The sequence below is a fragment of the Macaca fascicularis genome, chromosome 1, assembly GCF_037993035.2.
Source record: "Macaca fascicularis isolate 582-1 chromosome 1, T2T-MFA8v1.1".
Classification (NCBI taxonomy): domain Eukaryota; kingdom Metazoa; phylum Chordata; class Mammalia; order Primates; family Cercopithecidae; genus Macaca; species Macaca fascicularis.
In genome coordinates this window covers 60,625,001-60,641,314 of record NC_088375.1, presented here as the reverse complement: position 1 = coordinate 60,641,314, position 16,314 = coordinate 60,625,001, and the positions used below count along the sequence as shown (strand labels likewise).

At 46.0% G+C, this 16,314-nt stretch overlaps 1 protein-coding gene across 1 annotated transcript; it reads left to right on the top strand.

Moving 5' to 3' along the window:
- Positions 1 to 150: 150 nt before the first annotated feature.
- Positions 151 to 10,287, top strand: RABIF (RAB interacting factor). The gene is made up of 2 exons (XM_005540463.5): positions 151 to 314; positions 8,003 to 10,287. The coding sequence occupies exons 1-2, from the start codon at positions 189 to 191 to the stop codon at positions 8,246 to 8,248; spliced, it is 372 nt and encodes a 123-aa protein (XP_005540520.3). The 5' UTR covers positions 151 to 188; the 3' UTR covers positions 8,249 to 10,287.
- The last annotated feature ends 6,027 nt before the right edge of the window (positions 10,288 to 16,314 follow it).

Here is a 16,314-nt window from a genome sequence, read left to right as displayed (position 1 = left end):
CTAGCCACTCAGGTTAGGCAATGAATGAAGGCGCTTGCGCAGTAGAATCCAGAGCGGGGAAGCGGGCGCCTGCGCAGAGACGTGGTGACCGTCCGCTTCACGCCAAGCCGCGCCAGCGCCGTGAAGAACGAGCCAGCAGAAACAGCGCCTGCGCAGCCGTGGCTGAGGAGCTTGTGGCGGTAGCGGCAATGGAACCAGCGGAGCAGCTGAGCGAGTTAGTGTCAGCCGAGGGCCGAAACCGGAAGGCGGTGCTGTGCCAGCGTTGCGGCTCCCGGGTGCTGCAGCCAGGGACCGCTCTCTTCTCTCGCCGACAGGTAGGGAGGCAGGTTGGAGGCCGTTTACACCCGCAGTCTCCCGGACGAGCTGCCGCGGGCAGTATCTGAACCCCGGCTCCTCAGTTTCCGGAGACCGCGCCCTCCTCGCGCGGCCTTAAGCCCCGCCCCTCGGGCCTCCGCTCGGCGAGGCTCCGCCCCTGGGGCCGCCAGAGGCGAGGGAGGGAACGTGGTCCCGCCCCGGCGTCTTTTGCCGCGGGAACCCTTCCCTGGGCCACCCGGCCCTTCGCCCCTGGAGCGGCTTCGAGCGCGGGCCGTGCGCCCCGCCGCCGTCCAGGGCCGCTGCTCCGCGGGCGCGTGGAAGGGAGGCGCCCCATTCCGGCTTCCGGAGCTCCCGCCGGCTTGCAGGAGACCCGGCAGGTACCTGTCGGCCGCGGCTCACCGCGAGTGTGGCCGGGTTCCTGTCCCACTTCATACTCCACCCGCCAGTCCTGAATTCACCATCTTATTTATGACAGGCACCTGTCTGCTCCACAGAGGAGCCCCAGAAACAACTGGTGTAGGGGACACGGCAAAATAACCCTGGTAACCAATCCACTTTACCGAGGCACTGGAAGCCTCTGGTTTTCCAGATGAATCATATTTGAAGTGCTTAGATCCCTGACGTCCTGGAAGTAAATTTCGAAGAAAAACTATTTCCCGTCAGTTTAGGGATTTTAATATCCTTCCTACCACCATCATCGCAAGTGAGAACGTTGAAAAAAAATTTTATTTCGGTAAACTCTGTGTTGAAGTGCAAATATGTTATTTCAACCATAGGAACATCCTATCATTCAAAATTATTTCTAAAAATATGCAGACCATTTTATTATTCCATGTGGTTGAACAGATCGTGAAGTGTAAAGTCTAGTAGAAGAGCAAGAAGCACCCATTCCTCCAAAACAGCCTTCCATCAAAGGAGGAAAAAAAGGAATCTATGTTGTTTTGTAGGTATTTTGATGACTTTTGATCTAGAGATTGGTGGAGGTCCCGGGGTTCTTTTAAGGCTTCCAAGGTTTGGGAGTAGAGTTCTCAATTAATTTTACGAAGTTAGTAGGGTTATGGAGTCAATGGAAAGAACATGGATCTTGGAATTAAAACATACATGGAATTGAGTCCTGACTTTACCATTCATTAACATTCAAAGAGTTAGGCTGGGCGCGGCATGCCTGTAATCCCAGCACTTTGGGAGGCTTAGGCGGGCGGAACACCTGAGGTCAGGAGTGCGAGACCAGCCTGACCAACATGGCAAAATCCCATCTCTACTAAAAAAAATACAAAAATTAGCTGGGCGTGGTGGCACACGCCTGGAATCCCAGCTACTCGGGAGGCTGAGGCAGGAGAATCGCTTGAACCTGGGAGCCGAGATTGAGTCACTGCACTCCAGCCTGGGCGACAGAGAGAGACTCCATCTCAAAAAAAAAAAAAAAAAGTTAACCTCCATAAGATGCAGGTTGCTTATTGTGTAAAAGAGGGGTGTGCAGTCTTTTGGCTTCCCTGAGCCATATTGGAAGGTTTGTCTTGGGCCACACAAAATATACTAACGATAGCTGATGAGCTAAAAAAAATAATTGCAAAAAAAAAATCTCGTGATGTTTTAAGAAAGTTTCCAAATTTGTGTTGGCCGCATTCAAAGCCGTTCTGAGCCGTATGCCGGCCGCGGGTTGGACAAGCTTGTTGTAAAATGAAGATGATGATAGATGGAAGAATTTATATAAAAGCACTTAGCACTGTGCCTAGTATGTAGTATGTATAGGTTAATTCCCATCTTTTCCATGGCAAGGTTTTGTCTAAATTTATCAACGGACATAAATTAAGAGACTTCTAAATGGAGTTTATAGTTTGTTTTAAAATTCTTCATTTTTTTTTCTTAAAAAAAAAAAAAACAAAAAACATAGCCCACGCCTGTAATCCCAGCTCTTTGGGAAGCTGAGTTGGGCGGATCACTTGAAGTCAGGAGTTCAACACTGGCTTGGCGGACATGGTGAAATCCCAGCTCTACTAAAAATACAAAAATTATCTGGGCGTGTTGGTGGGCACCTGTAATCCCAGCTACTCGGGAGGCTGAGGCACAAGAATCGCTTGAACCCAGGAGGCAGAGGTTGCAGTAGGCCAAGATTGCACCACTGCACTCCAGCCTGGGTGACAGAGCAAGAGTCCATCTCAAAAAACAAAACAACAACAACCACCAAAAAAAAAAAAAAAAAAAAACAGAAAAAACATAGACGCACTCACTGTATTGGTCTCCAACTCCTGGGCTCAAGTGATTCATCCATCTTGGCCTCCCAAAGTGGTGGGATTACAAGTATGAGCCACCGGGCCTGGCCAGGATCTTTCTTTTGTTTTGTTTTGTTTTGTTTTGTTTTGTTTTGTTTTGTTTTGTTTTTGAGAGGAGTCTCACTCTTGTCTAGGCTGGAGTGTAGTGGCACGATCTCAGCTCACTGCAACCTCTGCCTCCCGGGTTCAAGTGATTGTCCTACCTCAGCTTCCCAAGTAGCTGGGATTACAGGTGCATGCCACCATGCCCAGCTAATTTTTGTGTTTTTAGTAGAGATGGGGTTTCAGCATGTAGGCCAGGTGAGCTGCTGCGCCCCACAGGACCTACCTTCTGCCCTGCCCTCCCTTCCCCTCCCCCTCCCCTCCCGTCCTCTCCCTTGCCCTCCCCTCCATTCCCCCCTTCCTTTCTCCCCTTCTCTTCTCCCCTCCTCTTCCCTCCTCCCCTCCTCTTCCCTCCCCATTCCCTGTTGTGCTCCGTCACAAGTATGGCTCACTGCAGCTTCCAACCAGCCAAAATTCTTAATTCTTGTTTGATACTATTTTAAACTGATCTGCCAAAAACTGTGTGAGCAAATTAAATTATATATGTTACATTTATTTTTGTTTCTCAACTAACACAGTGGCCCCTATTCTAGAAAGAGGCCTAAGAATTTTCTTTAATGCATTTTGTGTGTTTTAAAATGTTTTCCCTCTTTTAAAAACTCAAAAAGGTGTTTTTTTGTTGTTGTGTTTTTTAACAATGGCTTTAGTATTTCTGGAAATTTCCTATTTCTTGAGAAAGAATTGTTGGAAGAATCCTATCCCTTTTTCCGGACTCGAACAACTCAGCTGTAATCCAACCCAGTGTTCTCCTTACTCTCAGTCCTAATTGTTTTCTCCTTTCTTTTCTCAAATACTAATTTCAGCAAAAATATAACTTCTAGGACGTGATGTAAATAGAAAGTAGAAAATTTCATGGAAGATTCTAACCAGTTATTTATTAGTCCTTTCCCTGCTCTGTGTCACACATTTTAAGGTGGGGAAAAACAGTTCCATCCTTAGAACAGGCAGCTTCTGAGATGCCGAGCTCCTTAACTAAAGCTTTGGGGTAAACCCCGTAAAGGTTTGGGGTAGCTCTTTTTTTTGTCATCACTGTGACATATTGCAGATAAACCACCATTAGGGCAATTACAGCAGGGCTGTTAATCATCTCCGCAGGTGTTAAAGGAGCACTCTCAGCCCTTAAGCCTGGAGAAAGGTATGTACGGAGTCTGGTTAGAGGTGGCCTACAGCTTTCTCTCTCACTCCACACAGTGGAATAGCCTAGTAGCCTGCAGATGGGAACAATTGGAGAACTAGACTGCCAGTCCTACCTTTGAGGTGATCCAGGGCCTAGCACTTACTGTATCTTACGTTCCAGAGTACTTTAGTCTAAAGCAGTATGTTTCTCGATTCCTCCCACACTCTCCAGAGGACATTTAGCAATATCTGGAGACATTTTTGGTTGTCAGAATGAGGGAGGTGTGCTACTGGCATCTAGTGGGTAGAAGCCAGGGATGCTGTCTTACTCCGTCTCAAACAAAACAAAAAAACAAAAAAAAGGCTGGAGTGCAGTGGCACGATCTCTGCTCACCTAATCTCTGTCTCCCGGGTTCAAGCAATTCTCCAGCCTCAGCCTCCCAAGTAGCTGGGATTACAGGTGCCCCCACCATGCCCAGCTAATGTTTTGCATTTTTTAATAGAGATGGGGGTTTCACCATGTTGGCCAGGCTGGTCTTGAACTCCTGACCTCAGATGATCCGGCCACCTTGGCCTCCCAAAGTGCTGGGATTACAGGTGTGAGCCACTGTGCCCAACCCAAACAGTGATATATTTTGCTCAGGAATTTAGGGTTCGACTGGGTTTAGCCAGGCAGTTCTCACTGGGGGTCTCTGATGTGATGGCAGTCAGAAAGGTCATTCCGTCACGCGTCTGCCTGTGGGCTGGGAGGGCTCACACACCTGAGCACTGGAACAGGATTTGGGGCCACCTCTGTCCCTACATGGACCCCCCCCCCAGCCTGATCTCTACATGGCACCCTCAGGATAGCCGGACCTACGACACAGTGACTGAAGGCTCCCAGCACAAGTGTCCCATGAGAAATGGCAAAAGTTGCATGCCATTTTCTAACCAGCCTGTCACTACCACCACATACATTCATCAAGCAATCACCATGGCCTGCCCAGACCAAAGGAGAGGGGTATGGACTCCACTCTAGGTGGAAGGATTATCAGAGAATTTTCGGATGTGTTTTGAAACCACCACAAGTAACTCCCAGAAGGGGAAAAATTACGAAAAAGTTAACAGAAGTGTACTCTGTATTGTAACAGTTTTTATTCTCATCTATATTATAGCATGCTTGCCAAGTTTTCTATAATGAAAATGTATTTTTACAATGAGAAAGGTAGTATTTTGTTTTTAAAAGGGTGCTGTTAGTAGTATATCAGCAGTCTCACTGAGTTGTGGTGTTCAGTCTGTTTCTAAAGAGGCTGTCCAGGATTCGCTGGGGTCCTGACAGAACAAAGGTAACCCATCTGGTTAGGGATCTCACTGGCAACTTCACACCAAGTTGAGTTTGCCTCAAATCACTAATTTTTTTGTTGCCACTCCCAGTAGCCTATCCAGAAAGCCTCATTATATGCCAGGTGTTATAGCTGTCTCCTGGCCCTAGCAGTTGTCCTTGGCATTGCAGTAAATAGGTTGAGATCCAGGCAGAGATGCACATACATATGCATATATATGGATATACTCTTGTGGGCCTGACTGAGAGGGTCTAAGTTGAAATGGGAATGTTGAGGAATAGAGCAAACAGGACCCAATATGATGTCTTGAATGGATTGTTAATTATGGTAGTACCTTTAAATTACAGATCAAAGGAGAGACAACTGGACAGGTGACGCTTTGTGCCACAAGTGGGAACTGAGAGAGGGAAGGTGGTGGTCTTTTGTTGGGCACCTCCTGAACACTCATGCTTTAGTCAGTTTTCCTTTTGTTTTGTTGGACACATCAAATTCTTGGTTGATTGGTTAGATGTCTTAACTAGTCCACTGAAGTTTACTCCGTCTATGTGAAGATGTGTGAGATTTCATTCCTACAGTAGAGGGGATAAGACAGAAATATATATAGGAAAATTGAGGCCCACAGAAAGTTACAGATGAGACCAGAATTCAGGTTTCCCGGTTCCTTAATTTTGATTCCTAACTCTCTTTGCCTCTACTTGTTCCTGTTTTTGTTTAAGGTAGAACAAAGTGTTAAGGACACCTTGAACATGAGGCATAAAGAATGAGTGGAGTAGCAGTATTACACAGTGGCTTGCACTGTAACCCCAGTTACTTGGGAGACTGAGGCTGGAGGATTGCTTGAGCCCAGGAGTTCAAACCCAGCCTGGGCAATGTGGAGAAACCCCGTCTTTAATTACAAAAAACCAAAAAAGTATATCATGGGGTGGGAAATGGGAAATAAGTGATATGACAGCAGCCGTATGAGGAGCAGAGGAGTAGCAAACTTGGCTGGCATGATATTTTGCAGTAGTCTGGGACAGCTAAGAGTATATACACTATCCATATGGAAGAAATTAAAGCAATTTTGTGTGTGCCAGAGGCCTTCTCCTAATGATTGAGAAGTCATATAGGTTGGAGGGTACAAGCATCCTAGAGCTGATAATTCCAAATTGTAGAACTAGATTTTCCTTTTTATAACATAAATCTAGTATATCCCTAACAGTGATGGAATAGATCAAAGCTAGATATTCTATGCTCGTTCTCTTAACAAATCATTGAGATCCTGCTGTATACCAGTTGCTATTCTAAGCACTAGAGATCGAGTAATGAACAAGGTAAGCTCCTTGCTTTCCAGGAGCTGATATTCTATTGGAGGTAGACACGTGGTAAATAAGCCAATAAATTAATACAGTAATTTCAGAAAATAAGCAATAAGTAAACAAGTAGGAGTGGCATGATGAAGAGACTTCCAGGGGAAATGAATGTGTTCATTATCTTGATTATGATAATGGTTTCACTGGTATACATGTGCTAAAGTGAAATAAACTGTGCGTTTTACTTTATTACTTTTTGAGACAGGATCTCACTCTGTCACCCAGGTTGGAGTACAGTGGCATGATCGTGGCTCACTGCAATCTCAATCTCCCCAGCTCAAGTGGGCCTCCCACCTCAGCCTCCTGAGTAGCTGGGACTACAGACACTTGCCACCATGCCCAGCTAATTTTTTTTTTTTTTTGAGACAGTCTCACTCTGTTGCCCAGTCTGGAGAGCAGTGGTGCAATCTCAGCTCACTGCAGCCTCAACAACCTCCTGGGCTCAAGCGATTCTCTTGCCTCAGCCCTGTGAGTAGCTGGGACTACAGGTGTGCACCACCACAGCCAACTAATTTTTGTGTTTTTTGTAGAGATAGGGGTCTCACTACGTTGCCTAGGCTGGTCTTGAACTCCTGAGCTCAGCCGATCCTCCTGCTTCAGCCTCCCAAAGTGCTGGGATTACAGGCATGTACCACTGCGCCCAGCCCTGGCTAATTTTTTCAAATTGCTTTTTGTACAGACTAGGTCTCATTATGTTGCCCAGGCTGATGTGCATTTAAAATATGTGCAGTTCATATGTCAGTTTTACCTCAAGCTATTTAAAAAATATATATGGTGAGCAGTAAGTAAAGCTAATTCAGGTTGTTTGGTTAGATAAGACCTCCTAAGAAGGCTACATTTGAGCTGACTGCCGAGGAGCAGCTAGCCATGCCAAGATCTGAGGGCAGAACAGACTAATGCTGTTTGAGGAAGGCAAGAAAGCCAGTGTGTCTGAAGCATAATGAGCCAGGGAAACTAGGACCATGTGGGGCCCATGTTGAGGACAGCAGTGAGACCGAGTTCCCAGACCACCCAGCTGGTGCCCGTCTTTCATTTCTCTTAAGAATCAGGTTCACGCCTATAATCCCAGCACTTTGGGAGGCCGAGGCAAGCAGGTCACGAGATCAGGAGATCGAGACCATCCTGGCTAACAGTGAAACCCCATGTCTACTAAAAAAAATACAAAAAATTAGCCGGACTTGGTGGTGGGCGCCTGTGGTCCCAGCTAGTCGGGAGGCTGAGGCAGAAGAATGGCGTGAACCCGGGAGGCGGAGGTTGCAGTGAGCTGAGATCACGCCACTGCACTCCAGCCTAGGTGACAGTGGGATAATCTGTCTCAAAAAAGAAAAAAAAAAGAATCAGGGCAGAGACCAGAGGCAAAGAAGAGCCACCCAGCATTATCGTCTACAGCTTAACGAGACGGCTTCTCTTTTTTAGTTTGTCATTCCTGCTAAGGAGCAATGTGAAGTGTACCTAGAATGGGGGTGTTGATGGAACTGGGCCAGTTCAACTTCTGCATTCTTTATGTTCTCTCCCACTGCAGCTTTTCCTTCCCTCCATGAGAAAGAAGCCAGCTCTGTCTGACGGCAGCAATCCTGATGGTGATCTCCTCCAGGAACACTGGCTGGTTGAGGACATGTTCATTTTTGAGAATGTGGGCTTCACCAAGGACGTGGGCAACATCAAGTTTCTGGTCTGCGCAGACTGTGAAATTGGACCAATTGGTTGGCATTGCCTAGATGACAAGAACAGTTTCTATGTGGCCTTGGAACGAGTTTCCCATGAGTAACTGAGGGGAAGGGTACCCAGTTCCACCTCCAAAGATAAACCTGCTCCCCACAAGAACTGGCCTTTAATATGGTCTAACTGTTCTGCTGCCTTCTTCTCTGTGCTAATATAAATACTGAGTACCAGCATGTCCACTTGAACATGCAGAGGGTTAATCCTGCTTCCTAAAGCCTCCCGTACATGCCTCCTGCCTAGTTCACTTTGCGTCACATTTCCTAAGCTCCTTTTTCCCCCAGTTTTGGGACACTGCTTACCTCCACAAATCTCATCTCTTCCCTCGCATTCTGCCTAGGCTCTGTTTTGCCCAGGGGCTCCCTCTTTTTCTTGCTCTAGAAGAGCAGTATTCAACCGTTTAGCTATGACGACACGTAACAAAAGATGCTTATGTACTAATAGTTGAAAGTCTGCCTTTTTCTCATTCAAGAAGGCATACAAATATCTGAGAGTGACTTTGTTGTATAGCTACCCTTGTGATCTACAGTAATTTAATCAAACTAAAAGTAAAGCATTTACAAAACTCAGTATTTAAACCACTAACCAGAAACATTACTTGGGATGCATCTCCAGTACCATGTTTGAGCGCCTCTGCTCTAGATTGAGAATGACATTTTATTGTGAAGATGGGTGTGGTCCCTCTTCCTTTGAAATCTTACGGTTTCTTTTTATATTAACTCCCCACTGCTACAGCCTAGAAGGTGAGAAGCAGATTTTTAACCCCATCTGGCAGCCAGAGGAAAACCCAGCCCTGGCTGTTTACCCAGGCTCTCTTGGAATGAGAGTGGAGGGTGTAGGATATGAGGGTTAGGCCTTTGCCAGATTACACACAAGTTTATAATTCGCTTTATCTGGACGGGTAACTTTCTGCCTTTGTTCACAGGCAAGAACTTCTTTAATGGATAGTATCATTTACTGAACCTACTAGGCATGGTCCTCATGGAGTTTTGGTTCAACTGGAATCTCTGTGCCAACCCAGGATACAAACTTCCATCCAGATGCCTCTATTTCCATAGCTCCGGGGCTGCTCCAACAGTTTGATATCAGCAGACTTGTTTAAGCCTTCAACTTGATTTCCAATTATTCCATCATTTCTATTCTGAAATGACTCACCGTCATAGAAGGAAGTTTATTATATAACCAAGGTTTCAGGTATCTTCCTGTCACCACCTCTACCATTCAGGAGGCCTAAACTTGAAATAAGTACTAAATAGAAACCTTACCATCTGAAGTCTCTTCCGTTGTTTTCTAGTTGCTTCCTCCTTCCCTTACCCCCAGACTTTCTAAGGGCTCCCCCGCTGCAGTGAAAGCTGGCCTTGGGCACACTTTTGCAACCAACCTACTCCCCTGGAAAGGTGGCTTCCTCCTCCAATCAGCCTGAATGAGCTTCAGTAAGCAAGCAATTGAGAGAACTGTGTTTTTCCAACAAACGGTCACATGTCCATTGTTATGGCATCTAAAGAAAAACAAAGTTATCCACTCAAGTCAGGAGCATAACCCAAGTAGATGCCTCTAGAGGCACATGGCCCCTCACATCACAAGCCAGAACCTAAGCTAAGCATATTTTAAATGAGTTTGAGACTAGCTTGGGCAACATAGTGAGACCCCATCTCTATTTAAAAAATGAACAAAATTACCTGGGCATGGTGGTGTATACCTGTAGTCCCTGCTCCTTGGGATGCTAAGGTGGGAAGATCACTTGAGCCCCAGAGATGGTGGCTGCAGTAAGCCAAGATCACACCACTGCACTCCAGCCTGGGCAACAGAGTGAGACCCTGTCTCAAACAACAACCACAAATACATACATATATATATATATACACACACACACATATATATATAGCGACTTGAATAGGAAACCATAGTATTTCATTGTTTTAATTTGTATTTATTTTATTTTTAGTGAAACTTTTATGTACGTATCGGTCATTTCTGTTTCCTTTTTTGAAAACTGCCAAATGTTGCCCTAGTAGCCAAAACTACCAAGTTGCTATTCTGCCTTTTCAGTTTGATCTGAAAGAAATAAAGGCATTTAAGCAATGGAAATTAGATTTCTGCATGTCCTTGGAAAGAATATATAAATTGAAAAAACAGAGGAGAGCTGAAACCTGAACCTTGGGGTTTAGCTTAAGGTCAGCCAACTGATTATCTAGTCTCCTATAAAATGCCAATGTCATTTCTTCATTTCCCTCACACATAGTAGGCTCTCAGTGCATACTTGTGAATCAGCTGCTATTTGCTGTAGGTAGATAGAGGCAACCTGTGCTTTCTACTCCTAGTATAGAAACTTCTGTTTTCTATTGGGGAGAGCAGTTGATTTTGCGAAGGTCTGATTGTTTCCACATAAGCATCTGTTGTTTTACAAAAACACAGAATGAAAGATGGGCGGCCGGGCGCGGTGGCTCAAGCCTGTAATCCCAGCACTTTGGGAGGCCGAGACGGGCGGATCACAAGGTCAGGAGATCGAGACCATCCTGGCTAACATGGTGAAACCCCGTCTCTACTAAAAATACAAAAAACTAGCCGGGCGAGGTGGCGGGCGCCTGTAGTCCCAGCTACTCCGGAGGCTGAGGCAGGAGAATGGCGTGAACCCGGGAGGCGGAGCTTGGAACCCGGGAGGCGGAGCTTGCAGTGAGCTGAGACCCGGCCACTGCACTCCAGCCTGGGCGACAGAGCGAGACTCCGTCTCAAAAAAAAAAAAAAAGAAAGATGGGCAATGGTGCACCAACATTTCACAAATTGTATATGAGGCTGCACATGTAACTAAGTAGCTATGAGGACTTCTGCTTCTGGTAATGGTGGATAGGTCCTTTGGACTGACCAGCTCACTGGTTAACTAGAAAGGCTGGACAAAATACTTCAGAATCTTGGTTTGAAGGCACCAGGAGAGCCAACATGACTTTGAAGAATTGCTAAACGAGGACGGCAGAGGAGATGGGAACCCTGGGAGGTGGGCTTGGTGTGATGGGCCACCGTTCTCCTGGGAGCATTTGCCAAACTTGGAGGCGAATCAGAGGCTTAGCAGTGATTTTAGCAGCCTTTCAGAAGTAGGGGACAGGGCCTGTGAAAGGGGGATGGACTTGGTGGTGTCCCTCACTTTTGGTGTTTTTTCTTTTTTCTTTTTCTTTTTTTTTTTTTTTTGAGATGGAGTCTCGCTCTGTCCCCCAGGCTGGAGTGCAGTGGTGCGATCTCGGCTCACTGCAAGCTCTGCCTCCTGGGTTCACGTCATTCTCCTGCCTCAGTCTCCCAAGTAGCTGGGACTACAGGTGCCCGCCACCATGCCCGGCTAATTTTTTTTTGTATTTTTAGTAGAGACGGGGTTTCACCATGGTCTCGATCTCCTGACCTTGTGATCCGCCCGCCTCGGCCTCCCAAAGTGCTGGGATTACAGGCGTGAGCCACCGCGCCCGGCCATCCCTCACTTTTGGTTGAAGCCCTCAGTCTTTTGCACCCCAGGAATAAGGGTGAGGCAGTGTAGGAAACAGGCTCTCAGGACTGCAGCCAAGCTTCTGATTATGGATCTTAATCTTTGAAATTAGATTAAGGTGATCCCAGAGTGGTAGTTTGCCCAAACTCTTTGGATAAGCAAACAAAAACCCTCTCTAGAGGATATTATTATCCTAAACTTCAGATTATTTCTACAATTTTGTTAATACAATATCCTGAGTACAACAAGATGTAAGCAGGCATGTGAGACAAGATAGCAGGCCCATAGTAGCTAGAGATATTGGTGCTATCAAAGAGACTAAAATAACTGCTTACCATCTTCAAGGAGAGACACCAGTTTGAATTTCAGCAGCTACGTGGACATGCTTTTTTTTCTAAAGTGAATTCTAGAATTTGTAAGAATCCAATAATCAAAATTAAGAATACAGTGGAAACTTGGCCAGTCGTGGTAGTTCACGCCTGTAATCCCAGCACTTTGGGAGGCCAAGGCCAGCGGATCACGAGTTCAGGAATTCAAGACCAGCCTAGCCAACGTGGTGAAACCCTGTCTCTACTAAAAATACAAAAATTAGCCAGGTATGGTGGCGCACGCCTGTAATCCCAGCTACTCAGAAGGCTGAGGTGGGAGAATCACTTGAACCCAGGAAGCAGAGGTTGCAGTGAACTGAGATTGCGCCACTGTACTCCAGCCTGGGACAGGGAGAGATTCCATCGCAAAAAAAGAAAGAATACAGTGGAACCAGCAGGGGCAACATAGTGAGAGTCTGTCTCTACAAATAAATAAATAAAATAGCTGGGTGTGGCGGCACCTGCCTGTAGTCCCAGCTGGTTTCGAGGGTGAGGTGGGAGGATCACTTGAGCCCAGGAGTTAGAAGCTTCAGTGAGCTATGATGATGACACTATACTCAAGCCAGGGCAAGAGTGAGCCCGCCTGTTAATTTCAAGTTCACTGGAACGTTTTAACAGCAGCTTAGGCACAACTGAGGAGAGAACTAGAAAATTAGGGGCTAGATAGTTAACTAACAGTAGATGTGTAAGACCACAACACAAAACCTTATATGACATTACTAAGAGAAAGTAAAAGAAATTCATGAGGCCAGGAGACTACAGCCCACAGGCCAAATTCATTCAGCCAGTACCTATTGAGGCTCAGAAACTTTCAAGCTAAAAATAGTTTTTACTTTTTTTTAAGACGGTCTTACTCTGTTGCCTAGCCTGGAGTACAATGGCACAATCACAGATCACTGCAGCTTCAGCCTCCCAGGCTCAGGTGAGCTTCCCACCCCAGCCTCCTGAGTAGCTAGGAACACGGGCACGTGCCAGTGCACCCGGCTAATTTTATTTTTGGTAGAGACAGGGTTTTGCCATGTTGCCCAGGCTGGCCTCAAATTCCTGGGCTCAAGCGATCCTCCCACCTTGGACTCCCGAAGTGCTGGAATTACAGGTGTGAGCCACCGCACCTGGCCAGTTTTTATGTTTTGTAAATGGTTATATAAATATATAATATCTCCAATTCTGCCTCAGCCCACAGAGCTTAGAATACTTATCTAACCCTTTAAGAAAAAAGTTTGTTACCTCCTAATATTGTTAACAATCTCAACTTCAAACTGATATATAAATTCAGTAAATCCCAGTCAAAAACTCAACAAGTTTATGTGTGTGAAATTCAACAAACTGATTGTAAGAGTTAAATGAAAATGCAGAGGACCAGGAGTAGCCGAGACAGTCATGGAGAAGAACAAGGTGGGAGAATTATTCTATTGGACAGACAGTGTAGCTTGTCACAAGGATAGACAAATAGACTAATGGAACAAAAGAGCTCAGAAGCAGACCTATGCATATATATGGACACTTGATTTATGATAAAGGTAGGAGTAATGATTTGGAGGGGGTATGAGGAGAGCTTCTGCAATGCTGGTAATATTCTATATTTAAAAATCTTGATAGTTGCTATGTAATAAATTGAGCTGTACATCTGTGCACTTTTCTGAACATATATTTTCACAATAAGGTTTTTATTTTTGGGAGGACAGGGCCTCTGTCACCGAGGCTGGAGCGCAATGGCATGATTGTGGCTCACTGCAAGCTTGAACTCCCAGGCTCAAATGATCCTCCTGCCTCTTAGCCTCATGAGTAGCTGGGACTACAGGTGCATGCTACCATGCCCGGCTATTTTTTTTTTTTTTTTAAGAGATGGGGTCTCACTGTGTTCCCCAGGCTGGTCTGGAACTCCTGGCCTCAAGTGATCCTCCTGTCAACCTCCCAAAATGCTGGGATTACAGGTGTGAGCCACTGTGCCTGGCGACAGTAAGATTTTTAAAAGAATGTAAGTAGTGGTTCTATACAAAGCCCACTTTTCTAAACATCAGTTCTTCCCTTCAAAATCAGATAGCATTTCATTTCCATTATCTCCTAAATGTATACATATTTAAAAATTAAACGCCTGACTCTACTTCCTCACTTCTAAGGACGATACATTTCATAAGCATAAGGACTCAGAATAAATATCCTATTTGCCCTTGGTGCGTGGCTTGTGTCTGACAAAGTTATAATAGTTCAGTAAATAGTTTTAAAGAGATTTTTTTTTTTTTTTTTTTTTTTTTGAGACGGAGTCTCGCTCTGTCACCCAGGCTGGAGTGCAGTGGCACCATCTCGGCTCAGTGCAAGCTCCGCCTCATGGGTTCACGCCATTCTCCTGCCTCAGCCTCCTGAGTAGCTGGGACTACAGGCGCCCACTACCACGCCTGGCTAGTGTTTTGCATTTTTAGTAGAGACGGGGTTTCACCATGTTAGCCAGGATGGTCTCGACCTCCTGACCTCATGACCCACCCGCCTCGGCCTCCCAAAGTGCTGGGAATACAGGCGTGAGCCACCGCGCCCGGCCTTTAAAGAGAATTTAAAATAAACTCTGCTGAATACTGTTATCATTTTAATGGGACTAATTTAAAGAAGTTCATGCAGATTTTTCAAAATGGAGCTAAAGGTTAGAGGAAATTATATTTATTTTTTGGTTTACTGCAGCACTTTATTTTTCCTTACACAAATAACAATGGAAAACCAAAATTTGTGGTCATCTCTTTAAAAATTGAGAATTATGTACAAAAAACTTACATAAATTAAAAGAATGAATAAATTTACAGGTGTAAATGCAAACCACTTCTAGCTCAAGACTTAACACTAATAGACCAGCAAGACAGAAATGAAACTGGTTCAGGAGCTCTTGCCAGGCTCTAGAAAAATCCTGGAATGGCTGGGCACAGTGGCTCACCTGAGGTTGGGAGTTTGAGACTAGCCTGACCAACATGGAAAAACCCTGTCTCTACTAAAAACACAAAATTAGCTGGGTGTGGTGGTGCATGCCTGTAATCCCAGCTACTTGGGAGGCTGATGCAGGAGAATAGCTTGAACCTAGGAGGCAGAGGTTGCAGTGAGCTGAGATTGCACCATTGCACTCCAGCGAAACTCCATCTCAGAAAAGAATAAAGAAAAACCCTGGAACACTGAGCTCTGACACATTAGTACCTGCAGACATAAGGAGACTGCAGGTCACACAGACTCACCAACTCACAAACTTCCCTACCACAAGCATGTCCTCATGTCAGCCATGAAGTTACTGAGCCACATGTACTAAGGGTATAAATCAAAGATATGTACAGGGTGTTAAATACCAAGGGAACAGTTGACAAAGTCAAAATCAGCAACAAGTTCTACAATCTGGTGCTGATATACAAGCTTCAAGGACCAGTTTATTTTCAAAGGCTTATTCTGGTTTCTTGAGGCTGGCATGAGGTGTATGCATTTGCCAGGGGCAAATTTATACTTCTACATTAATCCATGAAGCACATGATACGTGTCTGCTTGCAGTCCATTTGGGAGCATTTGCAGTGGGTGATGGAGGGGCTTGACTCATCCTAATCCTGCTTGATGATCCACATCTGCTGGAAGGTGGCCAGGGCGGCCAGGATGGAGCTGCCAGTCCACACAAGGACTTGCACTCAGGGGAGGTGATGATCTTGGAGCTAGGCACCAGGGTGGTGGTCTTCTGCATCTTGTAGGTGATGCCCAGGTACATGGGGGTGTCACCAGACAGCACCACGTTGGCATACAGGTCCTTGCGGATGTGCACATCACACTTTATGGAGTTGAAGGCGGCCTGGTGGATGCCGCAAGATTCCATACCCAGGAAGGAGGGCTGGAGCAGTGCCTTCAGACGCTGGAAACACTTGGACAGCTCCTAGATCTTCTCCAGGGAGGAGGAGGACGCTGTGGTGGCCATCTCTGCAAAGTCCAGGGCGGCACTACACAGCTTCTTGATGGTGCACACAATCTCCCGTTTGGCTGTGGTGGTGAAGCAGTAGCTGGGCTCCCTGAAGATCTCCATGGAGTGGTTGGTCAGGTGCCAGTCATCCAGACGCAGGGTGGCATGGGGGAAGGCATAGCCCTTATAGACGGGCACCGTGTGGGTCTCGGCTGTGTATGATAATACCAGTGGTGTGACCAGAGGCGTACAGGGACAGCACAGCCTGGATGGCCATGTACCTCGCTGGGGTGTTGAAGGTCTCAACACAATCCAAGTCATCTCCTTTCTGTTGGCCCTGGGGTTCAGAGGGACCTCGGGCAGCAGCA

Coding starts and splice junctions, on each gene's coding strand:
- RABIF (XM_005540463.5), top strand. CDS start 189: ATGGAACCAGCGGAGCAGCTGAGCGAGTTAGTGTCAGCCGAGGGCCGA. Junction 315..8,002: donor CTCTCTTCTCTCGCCGACAG/GTAGGGAGGCAG, acceptor CTCCCACTGCAG/CTTTTCCTTCCCTCCATGAG.